Source organism: Osmerus eperlanus, chromosome 13 (genome assembly GCF_963692335.1).
Source record: "Osmerus eperlanus chromosome 13, fOsmEpe2.1, whole genome shotgun sequence".
NCBI classification, from domain to species: domain Eukaryota; kingdom Metazoa; phylum Chordata; class Actinopteri; order Osmeriformes; family Osmeridae; genus Osmerus; species Osmerus eperlanus.
In genome coordinates this window covers 13,689,660-13,716,904 of record NC_085030.1, presented here as the reverse complement: position 1 = coordinate 13,716,904, position 27,245 = coordinate 13,689,660, and the positions used below count along the sequence as shown (strand labels likewise).

At 49.2% G+C, this 27,245-nt stretch overlaps 5 protein-coding genes and 1 long non-coding RNA gene across 6 annotated transcripts; 3 read left to right on the top strand and 3 right to left on the bottom strand.

The window, feature by feature from the left end:
• LOC134032959 (ADP-ribosylation factor-like protein 3) lies at positions 1 to 6,194 on the top strand. The gene is made up of 6 exons (XM_062477036.1): positions 1 to 242; positions 4,075 to 4,218; positions 4,536 to 4,652; positions 4,802 to 4,852; positions 4,990 to 5,175; positions 5,566 to 6,194. The coding sequence occupies exons 1-6, from the start codon at positions 225 to 227 to the stop codon at positions 5,611 to 5,613; spliced, it is 564 nt and encodes a 187-aa protein (XP_062333020.1). The 5' UTR covers positions 1 to 224; the 3' UTR covers positions 5,614 to 6,194.
• LOC134032961 (uncharacterized) lies at positions 5,191 to 5,552 on the top strand. Its single transcript, XR_009932063.1, has 3 exons — positions 5,191 to 5,308; positions 5,371 to 5,392; positions 5,455 to 5,552. It is a non-coding gene; the product is annotated as an uncharacterized LOC134032961 (long non-coding RNA).
• Positions 6,195 to 6,281: 87 nt separating the features above from the next.
• On the bottom strand, positions 6,282 to 6,770 carry LOC134032960 (profilin-3-like). The gene has a single exon (XM_062477037.1). The coding sequence runs from the start codon at positions 6,719 to 6,721 to the stop codon at positions 6,302 to 6,304; it is 420 nt and encodes a 139-aa protein (XP_062333021.1). The 5' UTR covers positions 6,722 to 6,770; the 3' UTR covers positions 6,282 to 6,301.
• A 2,625-nt stretch (positions 6,771 to 9,395) lies between these two features.
• Positions 9,396 to 16,078, bottom strand: LOC134032457 (soluble guanylate cyclase 88E-like). The gene is made up of 18 exons (XM_062476425.1): positions 15,864 to 16,078; positions 15,334 to 15,474; positions 14,997 to 15,136; positions 14,695 to 14,829; positions 14,422 to 14,545; positions 14,181 to 14,300; positions 13,970 to 14,054; positions 13,747 to 13,833; positions 13,524 to 13,641; positions 13,254 to 13,383; positions 12,894 to 13,040; positions 12,618 to 12,764; positions 12,307 to 12,463; positions 12,123 to 12,232; positions 11,908 to 11,997; positions 11,262 to 11,408; positions 10,403 to 10,540; positions 9,396 to 10,096 (listed from the first exon to the last, which is right to left on the bottom strand). The coding sequence occupies exons 1-18, from the start codon at positions 15,981 to 15,983 to the stop codon at positions 9,938 to 9,940; spliced, it is 2,295 nt and encodes a 764-aa protein (XP_062332409.1). The 5' UTR covers positions 15,984 to 16,078; the 3' UTR covers positions 9,396 to 9,937.
• A 1,491-nt stretch (positions 16,079 to 17,569) lies between these two features.
• Positions 17,570 to 21,969, top strand: LOC134032433 (myozenin-2-like). The gene is made up of 6 exons (XM_062476404.1): positions 17,570 to 17,683; positions 18,009 to 18,098; positions 19,059 to 19,219; positions 19,384 to 19,534; positions 19,629 to 19,812; positions 21,388 to 21,969. The coding sequence occupies exons 2-6, from the start codon at positions 18,014 to 18,016 to the stop codon at positions 21,569 to 21,571; spliced, it is 765 nt and encodes a 254-aa protein (XP_062332388.1). The 5' UTR covers positions 17,570 to 17,683; positions 18,009 to 18,013; the 3' UTR covers positions 21,572 to 21,969.
• On the bottom strand, positions 21,890 to 26,258 carry rbm22 (RNA binding motif protein 22). Its single transcript, XM_062476403.1, has 11 exons — positions 26,105 to 26,258; positions 25,267 to 25,320; positions 25,100 to 25,129; positions 24,830 to 24,962; positions 24,641 to 24,741; positions 24,178 to 24,350; positions 23,641 to 23,841; positions 23,306 to 23,470; positions 23,055 to 23,143; positions 22,797 to 22,925; positions 21,890 to 22,708 (listed from the first exon to the last, which is right to left on the bottom strand). Exons 1-11 carry the CDS (start codon positions 26,156 to 26,158, stop codon positions 22,563 to 22,565), a joined length of 1,275 nt encoding a protein of 424 aa, XP_062332387.1. The 5' UTR covers positions 26,159 to 26,258; the 3' UTR covers positions 21,890 to 22,562.
• Between the last annotated feature and the right edge of the window lie 987 nt (positions 26,259 to 27,245).

The window sequence follows — 27,245 nt, the reverse complement described above, 5'->3', positions numbered from 1 at the left end:
TAACCCCACAACGGTGAACAGAGAAATCAAAGCTAGGGAGACAACATTCGGACAGCGACACATACCAACACTCCCGGGGGGATTTGTATTGGGAGGAAGAGGAGCAGCAGAAGGCGTCAGGTGTCTATCCTGACGTACAGGTGGCCTGGACTGTCAGTGTACCGGCTGGGTTTACCAGAGAATGTAGCTGCAGCCTAAAGCATCGCCATACGACACACACAGCCATGGGAGAAGCTCAGAAGGTAGGTGGTCTGTCTGGGAGAGGGTCGTGCTGTTCTGCTCGGGCCGTTCAGTTACTGAAAAGCTCAATTTTCTCTGATTCATCCACATGGAGTCAGGACTCTCTTGGCTAGTGGAAATGACAGACCTCCATCTAAATCTAACTGCTGACAATTGAAGCCTAGATAAAGCTGCTTCCTTTATGTTCGGTCAATGGAGCTCCTATAGTGTTAATATTGATTGGTTTATGCTTTTTGGATGTTTGTGTGTGGGGGGGGGGGAGGATCTTTGTCGGTAAACGTGGTTGTCTGCTCCAGACGCCGTTTGACTAATCACATTAATTAGTAAGACATTACATGAATGAGGCCAAAATAAACCCTAGTGCTTTTCTAAATGCAGCGACAGCTTAAGTCTTACAGACAGAGGCGGAGAGTAGGGAGGTGGGTGGAGAGAGAGAGAGGGAGAGAGAGAGAGAGAGAGAGAGAGAGAGAGAGAGAAGGAGAGAGAGAGAGAGAGAGAGAGAGAGAGAGAGAGAGAGGGAGAAGGAGAGAGAGAGAGAGCGAGAGAGGGAGAAGGAGAGAGAGAGAGAGAGCGAGAGAGGGAGAAGGAGAGAGAGAGAGAGAGAGAGAGAGAGAGAGAGAGAGAGAGAGAGAGAGAGAGAGAGAGAGAGAGAGAGAGAGAGAGAGAGAGAGAGAGAGAGAGAGAGAGAGAGAGAGAGAGAGAGAGAGAGAGAGAGGAGGGAGGGAGGGAGGGAGGGAGGGAGGGAGGGAGGGAGGGAGGGAGGGAGAGAGAGAGAGAGAGAGAGAGAGAGAGAGAGAGAGAGAGAGAGAGAGAGAGAGAGAGAGACAGAGGGAGAGAAGAAGTGGAGACACAATAGAGAGAGTCTGCTTGCTGTCAACTGTTGAAAGCCATTGTGGCCTCATTCCTCAGCAGGTGCGTTCATCAAGGGTTAGGGTTACGGAGGAAACCCTTCCCAGCTGAAACTGAACGTCTGTGGTCTGTGGACTAGAACATACAGTACAGTTCAGTAGTTTACTGCACATGCCACTTTAGTTTATCATCAGGTTAGGATGTTCCTGGAATAAAGAGGAGGCTGTCATTCTGTGTTTTGGAAAAAAATGCCTGTTATATATATGAATATATGATCATATATAATATATGAATATTTACTTCCTACTTCCTCTGACAATGCAAATTATGTGGTAAGCAGACCATTTCCCCATTCTGGGCTGTGACACAGGAGGAATCCGGGGTTTTCGTTCCAGTGCGTGCCTACTCCTTGTCATTAAGTAGGTTCTTACTCAGTGTTATATTATATACAACTAGAGAGGGTACAATTTCTGGGGAAATTGTAGGGTGTGCTTGCTTGCGTCGGTTGCACAGGGGTCCGTTTTTGAATGACATTTTTACAACTGATATTTCTGTATATTTTATATAAAAATGCATACTTATTATTTATAAAGATTACATAGATTTAAAAGCATTTTTTTGTGCTGCTCGTTTACAACTGAAAATACGAGTGAAGTGTAGAATGAAATAGATGTCTTCTCATTTCCCCTGCAAGAGGCAGCCTCATCGTTGAATCAAAACGAATAAATTTGGCAGACCGGTGTAAAAATAGACCTAATCTCTATGATTTTAACGTCATTTTAAGTTTTTCCCTTCTCGTGATATTTTCAGGCATGTAGCCTACTCATTGCATTCATTCATTAATAAAGAACCCCCTTTGAAGATTATTCTACGACGTTACCCGGCAGTAGAAGATGGAATCGCGATTCAGACAGTCCCATCTGCTAACTGAAAATATGTCCCCCAAAACGTAAATAAGCTTGACATTTATTTAGTGGAAAATCGCTCATTCATAAAAAGCTCACTGGTAGCGATCATTGTCAGTAACAACGCAAAATGCGACATAGCCATGTGTGGAGAAGCTTCCCCGGTAAATTGTACTACTACGGTACAGTACTAGTAGACTACTGCTGTGTTCGTCTTGGTAGCGATTGCGTTGGTTGAATTGGATTCGTTCCAAACCGTACGGTTTAGGCTGAAATAAATTATTTTCATGAACAGATTGACAACGTTTAGGCTGTGGCAATGAAGTTCAGGTTAGTAGTTAGATAGACTTTTGATTTAAGTAAGGGGAGTGCCGAACATGTTCTGTCGCCGTTTGACTTCCTACAGCTGTGTAGATGTTTTTGTAGTGTCTAGCGTAGGCTACAGCGTTGCAGTGAGCAACACTGGTTTGAAACCACAGGTAATGATCATTTCACCCACAAATCGTTTACTTGTAATGTAATGTCATAATAAATCCTACAACGAAAATGTATTTGTGAGGAATGTTTATTTTAAAGATTGAAAACAGATGCATCATAGACCACTGTAGTATGTGTTTCCCGGGCAACAGAGGCTAATGTCATGATGCTAATGCTTCAGTGAAATAGTAGACTACCGTTTCCAAAAGTAGATGTGGGCCTACTTCCTTAATAATATCAGCTAATATTGTACATTACATTTCATAATTGTGTTTCACATCACAAAGTAAAATGAGTAAATAGTTATCACCCTGGCCTCTTTGCTTGTGGCGTTCCTGCAGCTGCCTTGCAGTAAAGCTATAGTTAGCCTAGCTATCCCCCAAGTTAACAGATGTGAAACGAATGTTCTGCTACAGGTAGTCACGCGTGTTTTCGTGACGTTAGTGACGCAGTGACGTTAGTAACGTCAGTGACTGTGGCTAGCAAATTAGCCACCGTTAGCTTCACTTTTCACCACAAAAACGCAATTTCTACTTAAACCATGCAACGGAACGTAAATAAAAGTACAACCAACGCAATCGCTACCAAGACGAACCTTTTAACACCGCCGTTGTGTATGTAGTCCAAATATTGACTGATCCTTAGGGGGGCGAAAATAAACAATACATAAATAAATATATATGTGAGAGAACAAAGGTTGTGCTCTCGCCGAAGGCTTGAGCACACCCAATTACTACACTGGCATGGCAGTAGGCATGTGTTTAAGTTAGAGTCTGCTTCTAAAGGTGTCCATCCAATTCCTATCAAATTATTGACTGGTTATATCTACCAGAACAGCACAAGTATCTGTAAATAAAATGACTACTCTTGTGGATTTTAGCGTCTGCCTATTGGATGTTGTTCATGGCAAAATGTTCACACTCCTGGAAATATTAGGTAATTATGCTGTCAAGATGATGAAGAAATGTGTGCTAATGAAGATTTTGAGCAAGATGAGAGGTAGATAGAGATAGGAGGGTTAGGAGGGGGTGAAGGTTGGGAGGGGGGTGAAGGTTGGGAGGGGGTGAGGGTGAGGAGGGTTGGGAGGGGGTGAGGGTGAGGAGGTTTGGGAGGGTGAGGGTTTGAAGGGGTCAGGCTAGGGATATGACGTTAGGATTGGGAGGGGAGGGTTGACAACAATATTACGAAAAGTTAGTATTCATAGATATCAAAGCTGTTCATTTATAACAAATGCTTTTGGTCTGTAATTGTTGTTAACAGAGAGCAGGTCTAAATGCATGACTGGTGTTCCTATGAGGACCATGTCTGTCCCGAGTGTGTGTGTGACCACACTTGTCCAGAGCTAGTGTGTTACAACCAAACATGTCATGATGTGTGTGAGTGTGTGTGAGAGTGAGACTATGCTTGCCCTGAGTGTGTGAGGACCATGCTTGTCCTGAATGTGTATGGGATGAGGGCTTGTTCACAGTGTGATGGCCACGCTGTGTTGCAGGGCTTGTTCACAGTGTGATGGCCACGCTGTGTTGCAGGGCTTGTTCACAGTGTGATGGCCATGCTGTGTTGCAGGGCTTGTTCACAGTGTGATGGCCATGCTGTGTTGCAGGGCTTGCTCTCAGTGATCCAGAAGCTTAAGGGCACCACAGAGCAGGAACTGAGGATAGTACTGCTGGGGCTGGACAACGCTGGCAAGACCACCCTGCTGAAGAGCCTGGCATCAGAGGACGTCAACACCATCACACCCACCCAGGTGAGACGCAACCTGTTGAAAATCTCTCTCTCTCTCTCTCTCTCTCTCTCTCTCTCTCTCTCTCTCTCTCTCTCTCTCTCTCTCTCTCTCTCTCTCTCTCTCTCTCTCTCTGACTCTCTCTGACTCTCTCTGTAGTCAGGACAGCACAGCACTGATCTCATTCACCTGAGCTAACATCCCCCTCTAGTGTCAGGGAGAGGTAGTGTGTCGCCTGGAGCTCATAGAGAGAAACTTCTTATCTGTGTGTGTGTGTGTGCACATTTACTGCATATATGTGTGTGTATATATATTTAGTCTGTGTGTGTTTGTGTCCTAAGGGCTTCAACATTAAGAGTGTGGCATCCAATGGCATGAAGTTGAATGTGTGGGATATTGGAGGTCAGAGGAAAATCAGACCCTTCTGGAAGAAATACCTGGACAACACAGACCTACTGGTAAGATATAGTGTAGACCCATCGGAAGTCAGCCATCTTAGTATCCACCACTCTGCTGGTAGGTTAGGGTTAGGTTTAGCTGTTACCAGGGACCTGGTTGCTTGGGTATGATGTAGATGTTTACCAGCCGTGTGTTTGTGTTCTTCCAGATCTACGTCATAGACAGCGCTGATAAGAAGAGGTTTGAGGAGACGGGATTGGTGAGGATATGGACACGATCTCAGCTGCATCAGTATTGCTGATGGCTTGACCATCCAAACTGACTGCGCTCTACCTTGGTGGTGCCTGTCTGCTTGTCTGCATGCATTGTCTGTGTTTGTGTGTGTTGTGTGTGTAGGAGCTGTCAGATCTGATTGAGGAGGAGAACCTGAAGGGAGTTCCAGTTCTGATCTTTGCCAACAAGCAGGATCTGGCCACCGCCTCCCCAGCTAGTGAGATTGCCGAGGGGCTCAACCTGCACACCTACCGGGATCGGCAGTGGCAGATCCAGGCCTGCTCCGCAGTCTCCGGGGAGGGCGTCCAGGTCAGGAGACAAACACGTGTTAGACCCACCAGTACAACACTGCTGTCAGGTCTAGCCCAGTACAGCTCACATACCTTAGCCCCACAGTAGAGTTTAGTCCAGCACAGTCAGGTCTATAGACTGGTACAGTCAGGTCTAGTCCAGTACAGCTCACATACCTTAGCCCCACAGTAGAGTTTAGTCCAGCACAGTCAGGTCTATAGACTGGTACAGTCAGGTCTAGCCCAGTACAGCTCACATACCTTAGCCCCACAGTAGAGTTTAGTCCAGCACAGTCAGGTCTATAGACTAGTACAGTCAGGTCTAGACCAGTACAGATTACATCCTGGATCACCAGGGACAGGTCTCGCCTATTGGATCTTCCTTACTGACCAGTCTGTGTATCCACAGGATGGCATGAACTGGATCTGCAACAACATTGTAAATAAGAAGAAGTGAGTGACCAGACCTCCACACCCTCCTCTGCTGGGAGATAGACAAAGACACCTTTATTTTTACACTGTCGGGTCATGTTTTATTACTGCAGTGTGTGTGTGTGTGTGTGTGTCTGTGTGAGAGTGTGTGTAGTTGTGTGTGAGAAAGAGTGTATGTGTGCTTGTGTGTGTGAGAGAGTGTGTGAGGGACTCGGAGAACATTCTCAGTAGCTGGAGTCAACCCTCACACCATGAAACGCTGCACCAACGACAGAGGAAAATCAGACCCTAATCTGAATAACCATTTTTTTTTATATATATACATATATATATCATGTCTGAATATTATCAAATGAAATCCTCTCTAGATGACTTAGAATTCATTTGCTTTGATCAATTGACTAGTATGTTCTTCATGTGTCTGCCCTATATTTGGAGTCCCTTGTGATTAGAGCAGTGAGTCATGGTGTCGCTTCATCATATAAGCTGCCCCAGTCTGTCCTGTGTACCAGCCTAAACAGTGCGTGAAGGATGTATGTTAACGTGTTGAAGGATGACTGTTCAAATGTTTTTTGACATTAAAAGCATTAAAAGCATTTAGTCACATCTGCTTCGGTGTCAGTTTGATTTTACACCACCGGCCCCCTCCCCCCAAACACACACACACACCAAGGTATTGTTGCCTATCTGAGTGTTTATTGTGAGACAATGTTTCAAACCCCCTTCCTTCGAAGATATGTGGCGATGTCCCACCCCTTCTTGTTGACAGTCCCAGCATGCACCCCTCGCTTGCCCAGCACAAACACCAACGCCTTGGTCGTCTGGACAACCGCGAGGGCCAATCCCTCGCTGCCTTTGGTTCTGAGGTCCATGAATCTGAGCTCCTCCTCTGGGTCTATCATGTGATCTCTGATCACTGCAACCCTGCGCCCCCCCACCGTCACCCCTGTCAGCAGGATGCTCCCTCTGTCCCTCCCCACCACCATCTCCACCTCCTCTGGGCAGATGGCCGCCAGGAAACCCCCAGGCTTGGAGGCCCACACCGCCCGGTTGTCGTGGAGGCCCACAATGGCGACGTCCTCCACGCGATTGTCCGTCAAGATGACGGCGATGTAGTCCCTCCAGTCTCCCATCTTGTCCTCCTCAGCTCTGATCCAGATGGTCAGGTCAGCTGGAACTGTCAGGCTGGGATTAGAACTCTCCAAGCTCCACCACCAACAGCCACTGTCAACACCTTTGTGAACTGAAGGATGGTTGTGTTGGCAAGGTAGATCTACAAAACTGATCCTGGTATTCGACAGGGCTGCTCATTCAGAGTTACAATGGCAAGAAGAATTTATAAATTGTCAGAACACCTGTAGGGATTTCCATAGCAACTCTATTGAGTTGGTTGCTGATCTGATTATGAGTTATATCTGCATGAAGTCATAATTGGTCTCTATGAGGTCATGAGGTATTAAACAGTAGTTTGCCAGCAGATGGCAGTAGTGTCATTTGTATTCTGAACTCTCCTTTGTACACAATCCCAGTGATCCCTGTGTACTAGGTAGGTAGCTCCCCCTCTATCTCTCTCCTGACAATGATTGGATTTAATTGGTAAAGATTACCAATCAAGATAACCTTCTTAAAGATGATCAATAAAAGCTAACAATCATGAAATACAGCCTCGTGTTTTTCTCTCCTGTTTTGATGACCTGGTGATGATGTCACACACGTGCTGGCTACCCCCCCAGACAGGGTTGTCATGGGAACAATCCACTGGTAGACAGAGGCTCTTCCTTCGCCTCTTTGATTTACCTCCCTCCGTCCCTCCCTCCGCCCCTCTGTCCCTCCTTCTCTCCAAACCGCATCTCCTTTTTCTTTTCCCTTCCTTCGTGCTGCTTCATCACCTGCCAGAGTAGAGGGAACTGCGCCTGTCTGAGAACACAGAGGACAACTAGGAGTAAGAACACACACAGTGACATTGGGTGCCTTCATTCATCATTTCTTCATTAGTGAAAGTTGAGTTGCACAGCTGAGAGGTGGGTGAGTCTGCTTAATTAATGTTTGTGTAAATTAGGTTTCTTTCAATCCCAATCTCTACTGCCTTGTGTTTTATGATGGGCAGGTTATGAATGGCTAACTGGAGTTTAGTTAGCGTTCATGTGTGGATCGGTATTGCTGAATTAATCTTCTGTCTCTTTGTCTATTGCTTTCTGTGGAACTTGACAATAATCTTGTTTGTCGAAATCTCTCTCCATGTTTCTACCTGTCCGTATTGCAGCCCTTCTTTCCGCTGGGTTCCGGAACACGGTACGACCCCCCGCCATGACCCACGTCCTCCTCCCCACCCCCCTCCCGGGTTCCACCTCCATGACCTCTGACCTCAGACTGATCTCCAACCTGACCCTGACCCTGCCCTCCAGCCCCGCCCCCACCCTCGTCCCCTGGGAGACGGAACACCTGCAGGTGCACACCATCGTCATCGTCATCATCTTCTGCGTGGTGTGCTTCCTGCTGCTGGTCGCCTTCTTCTACGCGTTCTGCTTCCGCTGCAGTCTGGAACCTTCCTCCAAGGACCCGGGCTCCGCCCGTCGCGGCAGCCTCGACTGCGAGGACGCCACCTATGGGTGCAGTTCCTCAGAGGGCCAATCGGTGGCCAACGCCGTCTGACGCGGGAGGCGGAGCCGTGTCGCGTGCACACGCTCGCCGAGGTCGCGTCTGTGATGTCGCCTCAGAGCTCTTTGAGTTTTGTTTGGGTTACCATGACTACGCCACCCAAAACATGACTGTGTTCTGGGACATCTGTGTGAAAAGTCCCTTTTGCAGCACATATTTTGAGCTCCATGTGTTTGAGATTGTAGGGTTGTTGTTACTGTTACAAGAATGATAAAAGGACATTTTTAGAGGAAACTTAAATTATGTATTGTTGACATGCACTAACAACACACTCGGCTGTCTGTGGTTGCTTAGGCCTCTTATGTAAACGTGTTCTGTTAGCTGCATATTAAAACACACAGCATTTACACATTAAACACATATTGAACACATCTGATTTGACTTGTTTGTTTTTGGGCTCATCGTGTGTGTGTGTTTGTGCCTGCACTGGCATGCAATTCCATTAGCATTTATGCATGAATGGTCACGCTTTCATGCTAACAAGAAGAACAAGACCATGAAGGAATGTGTGTCAGCTCAGTTTATTCCAAGGATGATGCTCAGTTGGCTGGGGGAGGCTGGGAGGAGAGGAGAGGCTGGGAGGAGAGGGGAGGCTGGGAGGAGAGGAGAGGCTGGGAGGAGAGGAGAGGCTGGGAGGAGAGGGGAGGCTGGGAGGAGAGGAGAGGCTGGGAGGAGAGGGGAGGCTGGGAGGAGAGGGGAGGCTGGGAGGAGAGGAGAGGCTGGGAGGAGAGGGGAGGCTGGGAGGAGAGGGGAGGCTGGGAGGAGAGGGGAGGCTGGGAGGAGAGGGGAGGCTGGGAGGAGAGGAGAGGCTGGGAGGAGAGGGGAGGCTGGGAGGAGAGGGGAGGCTGGGAGGAGAGGAGAGGCTGGGAGGAGAGGGGAGGCTGGGAGGAGAGGGGAGGCTGGGAGGAGAGGGGAGACTGGGAGGAGAGGGGAGGCTGGGAGGAGAGGGGAGGCTGGAAGGAGAGGGGAGGCTGGGAGGAGAGGGGAGACTGGGAGGAGAGGGGAGGCTGGGAGGAGAGGGGAGACTGGGAGGAGAGGGGAGACTGGGAGGAGAGGGGAGGCTGGGAGGAGAGGGGAGACTGGGAGGAGAGGGGAGGCTGGGAGGAGGCAGGGAAGAGGGGGGAGCCTAGGGAGAAAGTATGTTGGTCGGAAGCTGGGATAGGGGAGGCTGGGAGGAAGATATGGGAGGGGAGAGGCTGGGGGAGGCTAGGGGGGAGGTTAGGGGAGGGGAGAGGCTGGGGGAGGCTGTGGGAGGGGACTGTGCCAGGATAGGAGGTCAGAAACAGCAGCACTTCTGTGATTCACTACTAAATTGACTAAGATCAAATATGAACTCCATCTCAGAAAGAGGCATAAAAGTGCATCACATTCCAGGCAAGAGATGTGAAGAGAGAATCTATATACATACAACAAACTCAATAGTTCAAGCACTATAGTAAAATTCTTATCATTATCATAGCATTCCAGACAATTGTAGACAACTTTAAAACAATATAATCATCATGAGCTTAGCATTATAGACAAAGCAGTGATAACAATCAGTATCCTTAGCTTAGCATTATAGACAATACAGTGATGAACGTCATCCTTATCTTAGCATTACAGACAACGTAGTAATAATAATCATGATCATCATCGGTGGGGCTCAGATAACAGTCTATGTGTTGGATATGGACGTATGGATCTACTCCTCATGACACGGAACACATGGTGCTCTTCTCCGAGCTGTGCGAGTCGCAGGAGCCGTCAGGGGACGCCATGATGGAATCTCTCACGTCGAACTCCGGAGACTCCAGGTCAATGTGAGGGTCTTGGAGGCCATTGTCCTGGAGGGCACTTTTATAGTGAGACTGGAGGAGGGAGAGAGGGGGGGAAGGGGGAGAAAGGGGGAGAGAAACAGGTGGGGGAGAGGGAAAGACGGACAGGAGAGATAGTGTGAAGATATATGCAAGGAGTCAGGTGGCTGAGCGGTTAGGGAATCGGGCTATTAATCAGAAGGTTGCCGGTTCGATTCCCCGCCAGGTTATGACGTTGTGTCCTTGGGCAAGGCACTTCACCCTACTTCCATCCAGACTCCCATTCCACCTGTTCCCAACAACTATTAGGAAGGAAAAGCCCTATTCCAGTTGTCTTGCTGAACCTTAACCCCAGTCTACCTTGCTGCCTGGCAGGTTCTCCACCTGCTCCTCGTCCAGGGAGTCCTCCAGGGAATGGCCAGAGACCTCCATCTTCATCCGGTGAGCCTGGAGGGACTTGACGTCGTTCTCGTCTTTCAGTGCAACCAGAGGAAACACCTTCACCAGAGGAGAGGAGGGGTTCATCCATCTTAGCCGTCGGTATACAGTGTATTTACTCAATATGCAGTATTCTTGTACAGTGCCTACTCTCAGTGTGTGTGTACAGTATACTGTAAGCTCTCAGCATGAAGTGTGTGTACAGTGTACTGTATACTCTCAGCATGCAGTGTGTGTACAGTGTACTGTATACTCTCAGCGTGCAGTGTGTGTACAGTGTACTGTATACTGACAGCGTGCAGTGTGTGTACAGTGTACTGTATACGGACAGCATGCAGTGTATGTACAGTGTACTGTATACTGTCAGCGTGCAGTGTGTGTACAGTGTACTGTTTACTGTCAGCGTGCAGTGTGTGTACAGTGTACTGTATACTCTCAGTGTGCAGTGTGTGCACAGTGTACTGTATACTCTCAGTGTGCAGTGTGTGCACAGTGTACTGTATACTGTCAGCGTGCAGTGTGTGTACAGTGTACTGTATACTCTCAGTGTGCAGTGTGTGTACAGTGTACTGTATATTCTCAGCGTGCAGTGTGTGTACAGTGTACTGTATACTCTCAGCGTGCAGTGTGTGTACAGTGTACTGTATACTCTCAGTGTGCAGTGTGTGTACAGTGTACTGTATACTCTCAGTGTGCAGTGTGTGTACAGTGTACTGTATATTCTCAGCGTGCAGTGTGTGTACAGTGTACTGCATACTGACAGCATGCAGGGCAGCCTCACCAGTCCCTCCTGTTCTCCTGCCGTGTCCGGGGCTGAGATGGTGGCCTTGCTGATGGTCTGGGTCTCAAACTGGGGGCAGGCAGCCTGAGCATTCCCATCCTTGTCCCTCTTCCCCTTCAGCCAGTACGTCTCAATCTCCACATTCCCCTGGGGATTAGATGGACATTTCAACTTCTAAGTGAGATTCCACATGCACACACACGCACACCTACCCACACATTCACATGAACACCTACATGCAAACATACACACATTGAATTCCCAGCAGTGAGGATGTGCAGAGAGGCATGCTTAACGTTAGTAGCATTCAGAACAACAGTGTTGTTCACAGTCTTCCTTTGCAGTCAGTAAACAACAACACTGTTCACACCATAACAATGTTTTGCTGGTGTGGAAAAGTTAATATCTATGTATCTGTAAATGGTATATGTACTTGTGTGGCGACGTTTAGAGATATGTGTCTGTCAGTGGTAGAGGTATTTGTTTGGACAGCTACACACATTTGCATTTGCAATTCTGTTACAGAGCTGCTCCCCAGATTGTCCTGTCTTACGAGTGACCTCTACCGATATTTCATGTTTACATTTGCGGTCGTCATGGACACAAGGATGGTACAGTTGCCAGAGCAACAGCTGGGCCCCCTGACCTTAATGGTGATGGTGCCCCGCCTCTCGAAGATGAAGTGACTTCCCTTCAGGTGCTCATAGGTCGCACTGCTCAGCTGGATGTGCATTTCCTGTAGAGGTCATGAGAAGGTCACAGCTCTCTCAGTTTGGGTCTTTCTGTGTTTTCTGTTTAACTTGCTGCCTTCTACCTTTATCCTTTTTCTCATCGATCAATTGAATCTATTCGGATGTCTACCTTGCCGTTGCTCTCCATGGCGGAAGCCGTGTGGACTGTGTCGCCATGGAGACCGTAGCGTGGCATCTTGTGCCCGACGACGCCGGCCACCACCATTCCAGAGTGGATCCCTGAAACACAGCCTCGGGTCAATAGATCACACACACTCACACACACACACACTGACTCAGACGCACACACTCACCCACGCGTATCTGTATGTTGTTGCCGTTGGAAGGGTCTTTGAGGTGGTCTATGGAGCGCACCATGTCCAGGGCCATGTCACAGATGTTGTGGGCGTGGTATTTTGTCTTCTCTGGAGCGCCAGCTACCACCATGTAGGCATCACCAATCGTCTCCACCTGGGTGGTGAGGAGGGAGGGGGGGAGGGGGGTGAGGGTGGTGAGGGAGTGGGGTCAAACAGGCTCTGCTCACACCCACATGCTTGGGTCTAACACACGCAAGGGCACACAAATACTCACACCCACAAAATCACACACGCACACGGACACCCACCTTGAAGACTCTGTGCTTTTCGCTGAGCGTGTCGAACAGTGTGTACATGGTATTGAGCATGGACACCACCTGCATGGGGGTGATGTGGCTGCAGATACGAGTGAAGCCAACGACATCACTGAATAAGATGGTGACATCTGGAAACACCTGGGGGGGGGGGGGGGGGGCAGAATCAGAGAAGAACATCAGACGTCAAGGCAGACTGATCTGCACTAGACTGCTGCACATTCTAATACACAACTATGAACACACGCACGCGCCCAGGGTCCTCCTCACCTCACAGGTGTTGACAGCAGGCTCTCCCTTCCTCAGTCTCTTGGCTACGGGTTTGGGGATCATCCTGTAGAGAAGGTCGTCGGTCTTCTTCATCTCGTAGTCCAGCATCTTCATGCTCTCCTCCAGCTTACTGGACTTCTTCTGCTCCTGCACGGCCACAAGGGGGCGGCATAGAGCTGGGGTGAGTGGTGAGGTGGTTATTTTGACTTCCTGGTTGAGAACGCAGGGGAGGAGTACACACATACACTCTATCTCTCTCTCTCTCTCACACACACACACACACACTCTCTCTCTCACACACCCACACACACACACACATACACACACACATACACATACACACAGGCGCACACAGAGCACCTGTATGAGAGCTCTCTTCAGCTCCTCGGACTGTTGTGTTCCAGCCAGCACCAGGTCTCTGCTGGAGTCATGCATGCTCAGGTCGTTGATGTATAGGCCTGTCTTAAACATAGCACTCAAACTCTCCATGCTGCACACACACACGCACGCACACACACACACAGGATTACAGCAGATCATATCAGATTGTTTCTGGTAAAACATAAGGCAGAAATGAATCCCACCATGCCGTCGTGTGTGTGTGTGTGTGTGTGTGTGTGTGTTCCTCACACAGGGGTTCCCAGGAAGATGATGGACTCCCACTCAGGCATGTATCTCATCTGTCCCTTCAGTTTCAGACATCGACTGCCGTCTCCCCAGCTCTCCATGGCGTTGGCACTGTTACCATCTGCCAATCAGAAGACGGACCGTGTCTGAGTACACCTTTGTGTGTTTGTGTGTGTGTGTGTCTGTGTGTGTGGGTGTTTGTGTGATGATTCTGAGGGGTCGTGACCTTTGTAGTCGTCTCCAATGATGGACTGGAAGGCCATGAGCTCCACATCCACATCGGCTGTGCGGTTGGCGGTCTCGTAGTCGGAATCTGAGACAACAAGGAGCAGTGTCACCCTCAGCAACCGTCGTGTTGCTAGGCCTTCCCCTTCCTCTGATCCGGAAGACCCTTACTCTGGACCCCGATAAGGGTTCTCTACTCCGGACTATAATAAGGGTTCTCTTACTCTGGACTCGGTTGTGGAGGTTCCTCTCCCTCTTCACAGGCTCCTTGGACATGATCTCAAACAGGTTGTTGGGATGGGAGATGATCTGGGACAACACAGAATCATTCTTTAGGTTCATTCATTCATAGAGCCAACCGTCAAAGATTCATTTGCCATGCATCCATCCATTTATCCATCCATCCTCTCCTCCCCTCCAGACAGATGGTCTCACGTTGTTCCAGGTGAACTCCACCAGAGGCCGCGCCAGCAGGAAGGCATCGTTAATCTTCTTCCCATCCAGGTCAGGGAACACAGTGGCCAGGCCAGAACCCACGTTATGGACCACCATGTCCTGGTTGTCATGGGAGGGAACCACAGTGACTGGGAGAAAGGCTGGCAGCCAATCATGACTCGACACCTGCCGTCACATGATCATCTACGCTGAAGGAGCTGAGGTGATGAGCGACACACACCTGTCTGAAGACAATGTTGAAGGGGAAGACTTCGAAGAAGAAGTCGCTTGTGATTGGTAGAATCTCCTGCTCCTCCTCGTCCTCCTTCATGATGTAGCGATAGGCCGAGTTGTCAAAGTTCAGCCTGCACAGAAGAGGGAAACACATCAGGTTCTTAACAATCCCACCATAAGGCTCATCGACCTGCAGTCACTCCACTTTGTTCCACTACACAACCCGCATCACACATCATGACAGCCAGTTGAACCTGGTGGCCCAGGTTGCCATGGGTACCTCATAGTGACGTGAGAGTAGTCTCCGACCAGCTGCTCCGACAGCACCTCCACATGGATGTCCGTGTCGTAGAACTGCTTTCCCATCTGCCGAAGCTGCCCCATGGCGTAGTGCAGGTAGCCCTTCCTCTTGCTCCTACACACAGGGGAGCACTTCCTGTCTCTAATGCCGCACTTCCTGTCTCTAATGCCTCCTATGTCTCTCTCCCTCTCCCTCGCTTTCTCATCAAATGTGTTCATCCACTGGTGTACCTGCCACTTCTCTCTCTTCACGCCCCCACCCCTCCTCTCTCTCTCTCTGACCTGTAGTGAAGGGTGACTCCGGTAGCAGACTCCTCTTGGCAGAAGAAGGTTGGTGGCTGGACCTTGGGGTAGCTGAAGCGAAGGTACTCGTGCAGGTTGTCCAGGCCATTCACAAAGTCCCGCACGTGACGACCTAAAACCTGGAACCAAGGGGAACAAGCCAAACACCAAACCTTGTGCTCAATCTCACCAGGTATCTTCAAACGATACAACAAATCTGAACAACAAATGATGAAAGTACTGCCACTACTGTTGTGTTGTCAGCTGTGTGTGTTCTGAGGTTTCCAGTTGCACTTGGTTCATCAGACCAGTGACGGCACCTTCTGATAGGGCGTACCTTGAGGATCCGGTCGTAGCCGTACTTCCCTACGAACCCCAGGAAGTAGACGCCCCAAGAGTTCATCAGCTCGTTGTAGGGCGTCCCTGTCACCCCGCTGGCTGCCTTGGCAATACGGGGAATCACACTCTCACTGTACACCTACACACACACATAAACACACATGAACACACACACAAAGACATCAAGACACACACACAAACACACGCACACAAAGACATCAAGACACACACATATAAAACACACACAAAAACGCAAATCAACAGAGAAACGTAAGCAAACAAATGATATTCTTGTACTTCCAGATTGGACCTGGCAGTACCTGACCCCACCTCCTCCTAACTCTGCACCCGGCAGCACCAGAGCCACAGTACCTGACCCCACCTCCTCCTAACTCTGGCCCCGGCAGCACCAGAGCCACAGTACCTGACCCCACCTCCTCCTAACTCTGCACCCGGCAGCACCAGAGCCACAGTACCTGACCCCACCTCCTCCTAACTCTGGCCCCGGCAGCACCAGAGCCACAGTACCTGGTGGGTGACGAAGGAGTGCAGGCGGACGTCGGCCCTCTCTCGGACCAGCTTCCACACGTCATCTCCGTACGACTCCTTGATGAAGTCGTGCAGACTCTCACACAGCAGCCCGTACATGCCTTGTGTCCTGGACGGCCCGACACAACACACCAGGGGTCGAACGTGGCTCGAACGCGGCCTGAGCCCAGCCTGGCAGATGCAGCGACGCGGTGGTTCTCAGCCCCCCTGGTGCCTGCAACACAACAGCCCACAGACACAGGGTGTCAGAGATGGTGCTCCCTGAAACGTGGAGCCGATGGATGGATGGAGAAGATAATCGCTAATTCGTTTTGAGAGACAAACTTTTCGTTTCTGAAGTGGGTTTCTTCACCACCTTAAATCCTGTTTTGTGATGAAGCTGTGCAGTTCCCTTCTCATACCAAACAACAAGTGTAGTTGGAGAGATGAAGTCTCCGCCGACCTAAATACCTTGGTTTGAGAGGTGTGTGGTGAGCCTCCAGCCAGTCAGACGTTTCATCTGCAGATCTCCCAGTCAGGCACTTATAAACCAGGGCTCCTGTGTTGGATGTCCCCGCCCGGCCAGCCTCCTCCCTGGGGCCTCCTGTCACCTCCTCATTCCAGACTCCATTGTCCTGCTGTCACCTGTCCCCTGCAGCAGTGAGTCGACCTGTCTGCTCAGGGGCCCTCAGCCCCGCTCAGCTTCACACACAGCTGACACCAATCAAGGACGTTCTGGTTCTGGAGGGGGTGGTGATCATAAACTACAACCTGGGCTCCTTCTGTGATGGCTCGACACGGTTATACCCACTGTGCTGGTAAATCGTACTATCTACCCCAAGCATCTAAGCCAGTGTGTTCCCCAGTATTTCTAGCTGCAGGGAAGGTCAATACAAGATCAATGACATCCCTCTGCCGGGATGGAGGGAAGGATGGATAATGGACGCTCGTGTCAGAGCTCCAGTGTTCTCCATAGATTATTTATTTTGTGTCTGACAAGAGAGACCTAATTGCAGTCTCATGGACTCATTCTACTTTTCTCAGAATACCCTGTCTACTAATGGGTGCATTGAAGACAGGTTCACACATTACATTAACAGTTACTAAAGAAAATAAGGTTAACTCAAGAAATACACACAAACACTGAGAAATGACAGGCCGGAAACAGAATAAAGAGCTCAGAATGGACTACGGCCAAATGTCTCTGGTCGCCATTGTTAGTCATACCGCCCACCATGAGGGAGCTGATATGGAGATCCTGGATAACACTGGAGGCTCTGACAGCAGTTTTGGTCTCTGACTAAGCGGCCAAGCATCCCACACGCTGTAAAATAGAACAGATGACCCTTGAACCTTGACCCGTTACTTCGCCCACAACCTAATGACCTCATCATGCTGATCCCGACTGCTGGGACTCTGGTACCAGTGTGTGAGAAACAGGCGGGCAGATACCATCTCAACGTATGTGTGTGTGTGAGCGTGTGTGTGTGCGTGCGTGAGCGTGTGTGTGTGCGTGGTCAGAAAGCCACAGCTGCTGACTCAGTCCAGACAGTGACACTGAGCCCTCAGAAACAGAGGCCAAACATCTTGTCACGCACACACACACACACACACACAGACTCCAAGGGGATCAGATTTTTATTATCTGGGGAGGGTTAAGGATATCTCCCCTCCCCCCTTTTGCTAAAATAACCCAGTGAGGTAAGCACCAGGGTCTACTCACTGTCCCCTCTCAGCAAAGGAGGATAACAGCCAAAGGATACACCACACACACAGTGCTCCTGACCCAGACCCACATCTCCAGGAGATAGGACAGACAGGTATGTCTAAGCTGACAACAGCATGAGGGTGAAAATGTTGTAGAGTGTGGAAGCTGCAGAGAGCTGTAAGCTGAGGAACTGTATGCTAGCATTTATTTGGGTTAGGGCTGGTCTTTGCAGTGCAGACAACTTCCCAGACAAGTAGCTGAAGAACATGAATATGATGTGATGTTGATGTGTCTGAGACTGATGTAGACCTGTCAGTCACCCAGCTACAAGGAGACCATCTCAAATCTGTGATCTGCTCATATGTCTGTTGTGAGCTGAACGTATTTGGATTCCTTATGTACAGTAAGCCTACTGCAATGTTCCCCTGTACCTGCAGGCAGGATGATGAATATGTTGTCTGGATGTGATGACCTGGCCAAGCAGAGGATGCAGCAAGCTCAGGCTCTGAGCAGAGAGGTCCGGGGAGGTGAGGCCCACAGCACACCTGGGACTCAACCTGAGAGAGAGTTTTAACACACCTTTATTTGTCCCTTACATATAAACCCGAGAGAGACATCGAAATATGGACAGATATAGATAGGAAGATCATGAGAGAAATACAAACTGACAGAGAAAGAGACAGAGAGGGGGGGAGAGAGAGAGAGAGAGGGGGGGGAGAGAGAGGGGGGGGGGAGAGAGAGAGGGGGGTAGAGAGAGAGAGATGGGGGAGAGAGAGAGAGAGAGAGGGGGGGAGAGAGAGAGAGGGGGGGGTAGAGAGAGAGAGAGAGAGAGAGAGAGAGAGAGAGAGAGAGAGAGAGAGAGAGAGAGAGGGGGGGGTAGAGAGAGAGAGAGGGGGGGGGTAGAGAGAGAGAGGGGGGGGGAGAGAGAGAGGGGGGGGAGAGAGAGGGGGGGGGGGGGGAGAGCCAAACATTCTGTTTGAGACATTCCACAGATTTGTGTGTTTTCCGCTAGTCCAGCCAGAGTTGACCTCAGGACTCAGCATAATGTGACCCTAGGAGGACACATCACATGGCATCACCAGACAGCAGCTCCTGTCCCTCCAGAACCACCAGCTGGCACATGCCTGGAATACCCTTCCACATTAAAGCAGACAGGGGGCTTCTTTACAGCTCCTCGCTGAAGTCATGTGTTTATATTTACCCTCCTCAGTTACCCACTCTGGCCCACAACAAACACAGCCTTCTCCTTTTACTCTACCCTATGTCAAAGTTTACCCCAAACCCCTTCTGAACCTCAGTGTTCTGTCTCAGAAGGTCTGGACCTCAGTGTTCTGTCATAGAAGGTCTGAAACTCAGTGTTCTGTCTCAGAAGGTCTGGACCTCAGTGTTCTGTCATAGAAGGTCTGAACCTCAGTGTTCTGTCTCAGAAGGTCTGGACCTCAGTGTTCTCTCTCAGAAGGTATGAACTTCTGTGCGTTCTGTTTCAGATAGACTGAACCTGGGGAAGAAGATCAGTGTTCCCAAGGATCTGATGATGGAGGAACTGAACCTGCCCTCCAATCGGGGCTCTCGCATGTTCCAGGAGAGGCAGAAGAGGGTGGAGATGTTCACTCTGGAGAACCCCGTCAACGACACATACAGCAGCAACGTAAGACACACAAACGCTGCACGCATGTACGCCGAACGTATCTGACCATTAATACTGTACACCTGAATCACCAATCCTTCATCAATATCCACGTTACATCCTATAGATGGGGCACCAATAAGCATATTACAGTTTAGTATCTGATCCTGATCTAATCTCTCCAGGGGTTTCCAGAGCCCCAGCCTCCCCAGTTCTCCCCCCAGCCTGAGCCTGGGAAGGAGAACCAGACGTACCCCATCCATGGAAAGCACAGTCTGGTCACCACTCTGCAGAAGACTGTGGCCCTGAAGGGCTCCCCGGCCTTCCTTGCCCCAGGTAGGTCTAACTGTGAATACCTTTCACTTGACTGACTTCATTTCCTGTCTCCTCCCTGGGGGTTGAGGGTCTGCATTCTCACTCTCCCCTCCAGGCTATGGTGGTCCCCTGAAGGAAATCCCCAAGGAGAAGTTCAACATGACGGTGATCCCCAAGTCCTACTGCTCCCCCTGGAGGGAAGCCCTAGGGGGGCACCAGCAGAGGCTGGACGCCCTCAGCGCTCAGCTGCCCCAGCCCCCCCAGACGCTCCAACCTGCCAACTACCGCTGCTTCAACAGGTAAGAACGGCAGGGGCCTCTTCTCTAGACCCTGACATGCTGTAGCCTGGCCTCCGACTCCAGACAACAACTACCTGAGTACTTAAGCTTGTGTCTATAAAATACTTCCAAATTGTCTTGGAAAAGGGAAATGACAACTAGAGAGGGTGTGTGTGCCTGCAGATGGGTCAGTTTTTTAACTTTTTTACAACTGATATTTCTGTATATTTTATATAAGAATACATACTTATTATTTAAGAATTAAGGCAGTCTAGAGGAGAAGCCAGCTGTTCTCTGTTTTGCTCTTTGATTCAAACCTGACCCTGGTAAGTTGAACAGATATTGAGGGGCCATTGAGGAATTCATTCAGACTGTCCTTACACAAACATGAAACACATACACATTCATACGACTGAAAACTCACATCCACATATCTGTACTTGATGAGGACTCTACTGTACTCTATTGTATTCTTCTCTAGGATTCTTATTCTCCTGTCAACTCCCCTTTCACTTCATGAGTGAAAAAAAAGGTTTTGAAAGGTTGAACAAATATTTTTTTTAAAGGCTGACGTTGTGACGTATGGGCTAGCACTGAAGTGGCTGGCATAGCCTACTAGCTAGTATTCAAGGCACTTTTTGTCACAAAAACGTTGTATTCTCCGAAACCGTGCAATGGAACGTAAAACCAATACAAGTAACGCAATCGTGACCAAGACGAACATTTTGACACCGACATTGTCTATGTAGTGCAAATAGAGACGTGGACGACCCAGCCCAGATATCAAATTAATATCACAACTATTTCTTGAATTAGCCTTCCCGCCGGTTCTGGCAGATGTTCATGTTTCCATTTCGTTAGACCTCATGGCGCTGACTGCGCGTTGTGAGAGAGCTATTTGAACCCGCGGTATCTTGTGAGACGATTGCTAGGGGGTCTGCATTCCGTCCAGTCTCTTCCAAGACGAGTTACGCACAAAGTAGATCGTCTGTCCGTAGCCCTCGCTCTATGGTGTCATGGTGTATGTGGAACTTAAGGAACAAAAACTAAACTTGGGCAGTGTCACAACCTCATTAGCAACCTGTCAAACTAACTAAGACGCTGCGAACTGACTATCGGTTTACACTTTGCGTAGGCTTCCGAGCAGCCTGTAGACGTCATCTCATCCAGCACATCTCTCGAACGGGGAGGGGGTTGTTTGGCCCTGTCTGAGGTCACTAACGCATTCGTCTACATTTAATTACTTTATATACAGCCCAGACATATTGCTCTTGCAGCAACATCCTATTGACCCTGTTCTGCCTGTCACTGTGCCAGACTCCTAGATCAGGTTCCAATCTCATCTGCACAACTGTGAAGTTAATGAAGGATTTCGGTAACTAAACTGATAAGTGTGAGGCTTTAGATCCCAAGGGAGATCCGCTGATAGGAGGATTAAAGAGGTGAGGGGTCATGTCGACACGATGGGGTATCGAGTGACCGCTGGCTAGCTGAGTGTCGCACACCTGATACCAATGGGTTATGCAAGGCTGGATATACTTAAACATCTTATTCTCTCACTTCAGTAACCATCCTCTCCCTCCCTTCCTCTGCCAGAGCTGCGATTCCGTTCGGAGGTCCCATGGCCAGCAGGAGAGTTATCCCTGTGGTCGGGTTTGAGGCGTCGGAAAACCAGAATCTTCCCAGCACGACCCTGGAACACCTGATCAGGAGGCCCAACTTCAACAGGGCGCCCCGCGGCTGGGGAGGACAGTACTCCCCCGAGTCCAGCGACTTGTGATGGCCCCATGACCTTTCACCACCGCCTAGTATCTGCCTGTGACCTTTGTGAGCCTGCAGGCTGAGAGACTGAAGCCTTAAGCCACTCCCCCACCCCCCCACCCCAGATGACCCCCCCTCCCAACATGAGACTGCCACGGCCATGAGGAGACGGTGTTGTGGGGGGGTCTGCGTGAGGAAGCAGTCCACAGCGCTGAGACCATGCCATCCTCCCTCCCACCTGTCTGACTGTGTCCCCTTTAACCCCTCTCTGAATGAGAGCCAGTGTGATGTGATCCCTAACTGACGTCAGGACGAATGAACGAGGGGAAACGAGGAAGAATGTTGAAATGAAAAGAGATTTAATGGAATAAGGAGAACATATGAGCAGAAAGTTAACAAATAAACTGAAAATCGCCATCTGTTGGTAAACTAACATGGTATAAAAATTCCAAGCAAATACATAACGTTCGTAGAGATCCACTCTGCACACATTGAAACAGTGTCTCATTCTTACATTACACAAAGCTTTACACTAACCCTAGTTCTTACATACATGGTTCCTTACAAAAGCTCTTAAAAGGTCATAAAAATTATCTTTTGGTGGTAAAATAACTCAAGGGGAAAAGTAATGGTACAGTTAAATTTTCTGTAACTGTGTGGCTTATGTTGTACTGTCAGAATGAGTGAGTAGGACAGACTACTCTGGATGGCCATTTTGGAAGCCAATATAACCTGAAGATGGCCGCCGGAGGTGGAGAAATCGTTGCTGCAAGTGTGCCAGCCAGTGATGCGTGGACAACAACAGAACAGGGCGTCGTCGTGGAGATCAAACTCTATGGTCTGGAAGCACCAGACTTGCAGGCAGAATGACAGCTAAGCCTCCAGACCTCCAGTAGCACCTCTCTTAACATGGAACCCTCCGTAGCTCCGCCTCCCTGGCCCATGACATCATCCTTGCTCCGCCACACACAGGTCGCCTTCCAACCCTTAATGACACGTCGTCGTGGTAACTAGTCGTTGTGCCGGGTGCCATGGGCCGCGTGCGCGCCCATGCGCTGGGGATCCTGGGAAGGGTAGTGGATGTGTCCAGGGGGACGAAGGCCCATGGGGGGCGGCGGTGGGGGGCCCATGGGATGGAACATCGGGGGGCCAAACCCTGGAGGAGGGAAGGAGGTTACATTTAAAATGATATTCCAAACGAGGCACTGACACTACCGTCAAGACAGCCAGGATAGGCTGCGTACCTGGAGGAGGGGGGTTGATGCCGGGGGGAGGGGGCAGAGAGATGTTTAGCCCCCCAGGGGAGGAGCCAGGGTCCAGGTTGAAGTAGTTGGTGGGGGCCTCCTCATCCATGGCTGGAGGTGGGGGCAGTGCTGGGGGGAGGAGGAGGGTCAGAGTTAGACAGTCACATTGAAGATCTGTATGCACACACATACACACACACAGAGGCAGACACACACACACACGTAGACACAGGCAGACACACAGAGGCAGACACACACCTCCAGGTAATCCAGGCACAGGGTCCAGTCTGGTGCCCATCTCACTGACGCCGTCCTTGATGGCCTCCTTCCCTCGAGCTGCCTGGGACCTGCAGGGACGTGACAGAGACATGCATGTAGTGGCAGGATGCTACAGGACCTGCCCCTCTCACCAGCACCAGGGCTGAACAGCCTGCGGGGGGCGCTCTCACTGACACTGCAGCATTTACATACAGTCCTTCCAGGTCACATCCTGACCAGCGACCTCTCACCTGCCCCACTTGACGGTGAGTCTGCGGCCGTTGATGATGAGCTTGTTGAAGGACTTCTCAGCGGCCATCTCAGCCGCCTGGCGCGTGGCGAACTGGATGAAGGCGCACTGCTGCCTCTGGACGATGGTGCTGGTCCTGATCTCCCCAAACTGGTAGAAGTGGTTCCTGAGGCACACACACAAATATTACAAGTTAAACAAGACAACATTTTCACAAGAAGGATCTGAAGACCTAAGATAAAAGGTTCCATAGCATTCTTACTAATCAGATAAGTAATTCAAAAATAAATGGCTTTGTTTATTTGCCCGTTTAGTAGACTAGGCAACCGCCCCTACCTGAGCTCAGAGTCTGTGATGGTATCTCCCAGACCCCCCACGTAGAGGGTGGTGATGGTCTTGTCCTCTGGGGGGTCCAGACGAGGCATGGTGGATGCCCTCTTCAGCAGCTTGTCTGCCACCGGGTCGTTGATGCCATAGTAACGGTCCTTGATGTTCTGGTCGGCCAGGGGGTCGTCGGGGTCGGTGGGCTTCTCGTGTCTGGGGAGAGCGAGAGAGTGAGTCGATAAGTGAGTAGTCATGAGGACATGGGGTGCAGAGCACAAGCAGCTGCTGTTCCGTATGGGTGAGGAAGAAGATTCCTTTTGCAACAGCACCACCAAGTCCCAGTTCCTGGTCACTGCATTTATGCTCCCACCCCTCAGCTGAGTTCAGTGCGATTGGAAATCAGCTTTTCTATAACCTGCATAACCACTCACGGTCTCATTTACAACATTCAAGGGGACCCGTGTCCTACCGCTATGACTGTGTCAATATGGTGACAACATGCAAGTGCTATGTAACACGCGTGTCCATCAGGCCCTGGGACCTCCTCACCTGTAGGGGCACTCCTCGCCTCTCTTACACTCGCCCTTCACCCAGAAGGAGCAGATGTGTGGCCGGTTCCTCTTGTAGTAGGGTGTTGTCCTGGCCAGCTTCAACAGCATGTCACTGGAGCTGGGGGCTTTTCCCAGCAAACCCACGGGCCGGGTGCCATCTGAGTTAGCTATCTGGGGGACAGCAACACACACACAAAGGGAGTCAGGTGGCTTAGCGGTTAGGGAATCGGGCTAATAATCAGGAGGTTGCCGGTCCAACCAGAAGGATGTCGATTGCCAGCCGTGCCAAATAACGTTGTGTCCTTGGGCAAGGCACTCCACCCTACTTGCCTGGAGTGGAATGTCCCTGTACTTACTGTAAGTCGCTCTGGGTAAGAGCATCTGCTAAATGACTAAATGTAAGAATTATAAGACACACGCATACGAGAATGGCCATCTTGGTCATAGTCGGCTGTGCATACCTCTCTCTCCATGTTCTGAGTGTAGTACTCTTTGTTGACATCAGACTTGGGCACGTCATCCTTGACAGAGAGCCCTGTGTCCCTGACTTGGATCGGCAGGCCTGCAGAGCACAGAGACACACACCGACTGAGACACCCAGAAAAAAGAGGGGCCGAGAGAGAGAGAGAAATGAAAGGAGAAAGCCTCACCATACTCCAGGTCCAGCAGGCAGGTCTGACACACGTTCTTCATCTTGCTGCATGTCTGACACACCTCTGTCTTCTTGAAGCGCATGCGGACGCCAGGACACCAGCGGAACACTGTGAAAGGCCTGGCACAGATCTGAAACAGGTACAGGCAGACTGTTACCACATAGACATGACACACAATCTCTGCAGTGGTGATTTGATAGACAATAAAAGTTTTGCATTTTGAATTTAAATATAATTTTTAATTGGGATAACCGAACAGTATGATACCTTGCATTCTTTTCCATACTTCTCTTTAGTCTGTGAATGAAATAAATGCATTAATTTGAAGCATTGATGTGAACCATGGGGGTCCTACTCAAACTCATCGATTTTCAATTCTACATGCAATTATCAGGCCTTCATTGATAGGATAGCTGACTGAGTTGAATACTCACCATACGGACATAAGGGTTATCTCCCAAACATGTCTGACACAGGATTGGGAAGTCCTGGAAGGAGACATAAATTAAATGGAGAATTTTAATGTATCAAACAACGCAATTGCGCATGTACAAACATATAAACAGCATATACACACAAAGTTGTAATTTCACTGGTCATCAGTCGCTAGGGCCAAAAACACGGCAACACTAAAGTGTGGTTTCAGTTTCAGTAGTTCCACCTGGGCAGAGTAGAAAAGCCAACTAAGAAGTCCTAGTATTGCTAAAGGGGGCAGACATAAGTCGCTTCCAAATATGTGCTTGTCCTCAGCATAGCAGGATTTCAATAACAGGTACATTGACGACATGTGTTTATCGAATTTCGAATGGAAAAGATTAATTTGGGAACAGGACGGAGACACTGGGGAAAGCAAAAAAATACCGCTAGCTAGCTAGCATTGGCTAATGCGTTCGAGACAGATCACTCGTTTTAAAGCATCTAGGCTAGTGATATCTAGCTAGCGAACGGGCACACTGCGCGGAAAATAGAAAGGAAAGAACCGCTTGGATAATTTCGGTATGTTATAAATTAGGAACAGTTTCATATTTGTTTCAACTGACACGCCAAATGTATGCTATCTAGGAACAGATGTAATTTATTTAACACAAAATCAACCATGCTATATACGCTTAGTTGGCAAGCTAACTAGCATTAGCCTAGCACCATATATGCATATCTTTCAATTCATCGTTCGCTAAACAGTCGATGGAATTTAATCCACCTGTATTTTAGCAAATTATCTTATAGTTACTTTTCGACTATATAGTATCCCTGAACAGTTCTGATACATACCGCGTCTTCCCAATTCTGTCTGTTGTAGGTGTTCGCTCCTAAAGACGTTGCCATCTTGGCAAGTAGTGCAGGGTGCCAACAAAGAACTCAACTCCCAAAATGCAATGCAAGTTTAAGGAACTCGTATGCTGCTTTCCGGTTGACCATCGGAGAAACTCCCTGGTGGTGTGTCACCTCGAGTGAACAGTACATTCCTATTCACAAACTCTGTCCAACAGTTTATATTGCATGAGGTACTGCTCTATATTTTCTCTCTATGACAATTTGACGGCTAATCACCTCAACAATTTCAGTTGCAGTTTTAACGTTTCCAGAAGGTTGCGTTTAATTTAACAGTTTAATTAAAACATGTCACTGTAGTCTAAACAATATAATGTCTGTGTGTTAGTAGGTGTGTGACAGACAGCAAAAGCAGTGCATCCATTTGTATGTGGATTTGCTCTGTCGCTAAAGCTCTTTCCAGTGAGCACTGTAGTGGGTTAGCAGGTGAAGGATGTCTCAGATTAGGGATCTGCACTAATGGAGACATAAACCCCGTGTGTTTATTTAAGGCTGTTGAGCTGGCAGTGTTAAGGCCACAGACATGGATTACAGAGCCCACAACAGCTTGAACGGGACAGGCCAGACTCCTGACGGCCTAACTACTAGCACATCAATACACAGGTTTAATTATTACCTGAACAGACTGTTAACGATCACTTTCTCTCTGTGGGCATGAGAGGGAAGAAGTTGCATATTTTGCTTGCTATCCTCCTTTGTAGACTCAGAACACATGTAGGCCTACAGGTACAACGCTGGATTTGGCGACAATGTTGGAGAGCAAAATAATTTATGGTTAGGGTCCTTTCTGTGAAATGGGTTAGTCTTATTTGCTTTTTATTCATTCTCATTCTCTTTCCCCTCTTAACTGTTGTGTTTATTTTGTGTGTGTGTGTGTGTGTGTGTGTGTGTGTGGGGGGGGGGGGGGTACACACCTGCGTAAACACCTAGACTGCGTTATAGAAGTCTTTTATTTTATGGTTTACACGACCTTCTGATAAATGACCAGTTTAATGAATAGATTTTCTCACACAAATTATAATAAAGTTGTCACCATAGTTATTGACATTCGCTGCCTGTCAATAAAAAATATTTTGGCGCC

Coding starts and splice junctions, on each gene's coding strand:
- LOC134032959 (XM_062477036.1), top strand. Junction 4,853..4,989: donor GGTTTGAGGAGACGGGATTG/GTGAGGATATGG, acceptor TTGTGTGTGTAG/GAGCTGTCAGATCTGATTGA. Junction 5,176..5,565: donor TCTCCGGGGAGGGCGTCCAG/GTCAGGAGACAA, acceptor GTGTATCCACAG/GATGGCATGAACTGGATCTG.
- LOC134032960 (XM_062477037.1), bottom strand. CDS start 6,721: ATGGGAGACTGGAGGGACTACATCGCCGTCATCTTGACGGACAATCGC.
- LOC134032457 (XM_062476425.1), bottom strand. CDS start 15,983: ATGTACGGGCTGCTGTGTGAGAGTCTGCACGACTTCATCAAGGAGTCG. Junction 14,301..14,421: donor TCAACATTGTCTTCAGACAG/GTGTGTGTCGCT, acceptor CATGACAACCAG/GACATGGTGGTCCATAACGT. Junction 12,233..12,306: donor CAACATACAGATACGCGTGG/GTGAGTGTGTGC, acceptor GCTGTGTTTCAG/GGATCCACTCTGGAATGGTG.
- LOC134032433 (XM_062476404.1), top strand. CDS start 18,014: ATGATGAATATGTTGTCTGGATGTGATGACCTGGCCAAGCAGAGGATG. Junction 19,535..19,628: donor CCCGGCCTTCCTTGCCCCAG/GTAGGTCTAACT, acceptor TCTCCCCTCCAG/GCTATGGTGGTCCCCTGAAG. Junction 19,813..21,387: donor AACTACCGCTGCTTCAACAG/GTAAGAACGGCA, acceptor TTCCTCTGCCAG/AGCTGCGATTCCGTTCGGAG.
- rbm22 (XM_062476403.1), bottom strand. CDS start 26,158: ATGGCAACGTCTTTAGGAGCGAACACCTACAACAGACAGAATTGGGAA. Junction 25,321..26,104: donor GACAGAATTGGGAAGACGCG/GTATGTATCAGA, acceptor GTCTCCTTCCAG/GACTTCCCAATCCTGTGTCA. Junction 25,130..25,266: donor ATAACCCTTATGTCCGTATG/GTGAGTATTCAA, acceptor TTTCATTCACAG/ACTAAAGAGAAGTATGGAAA.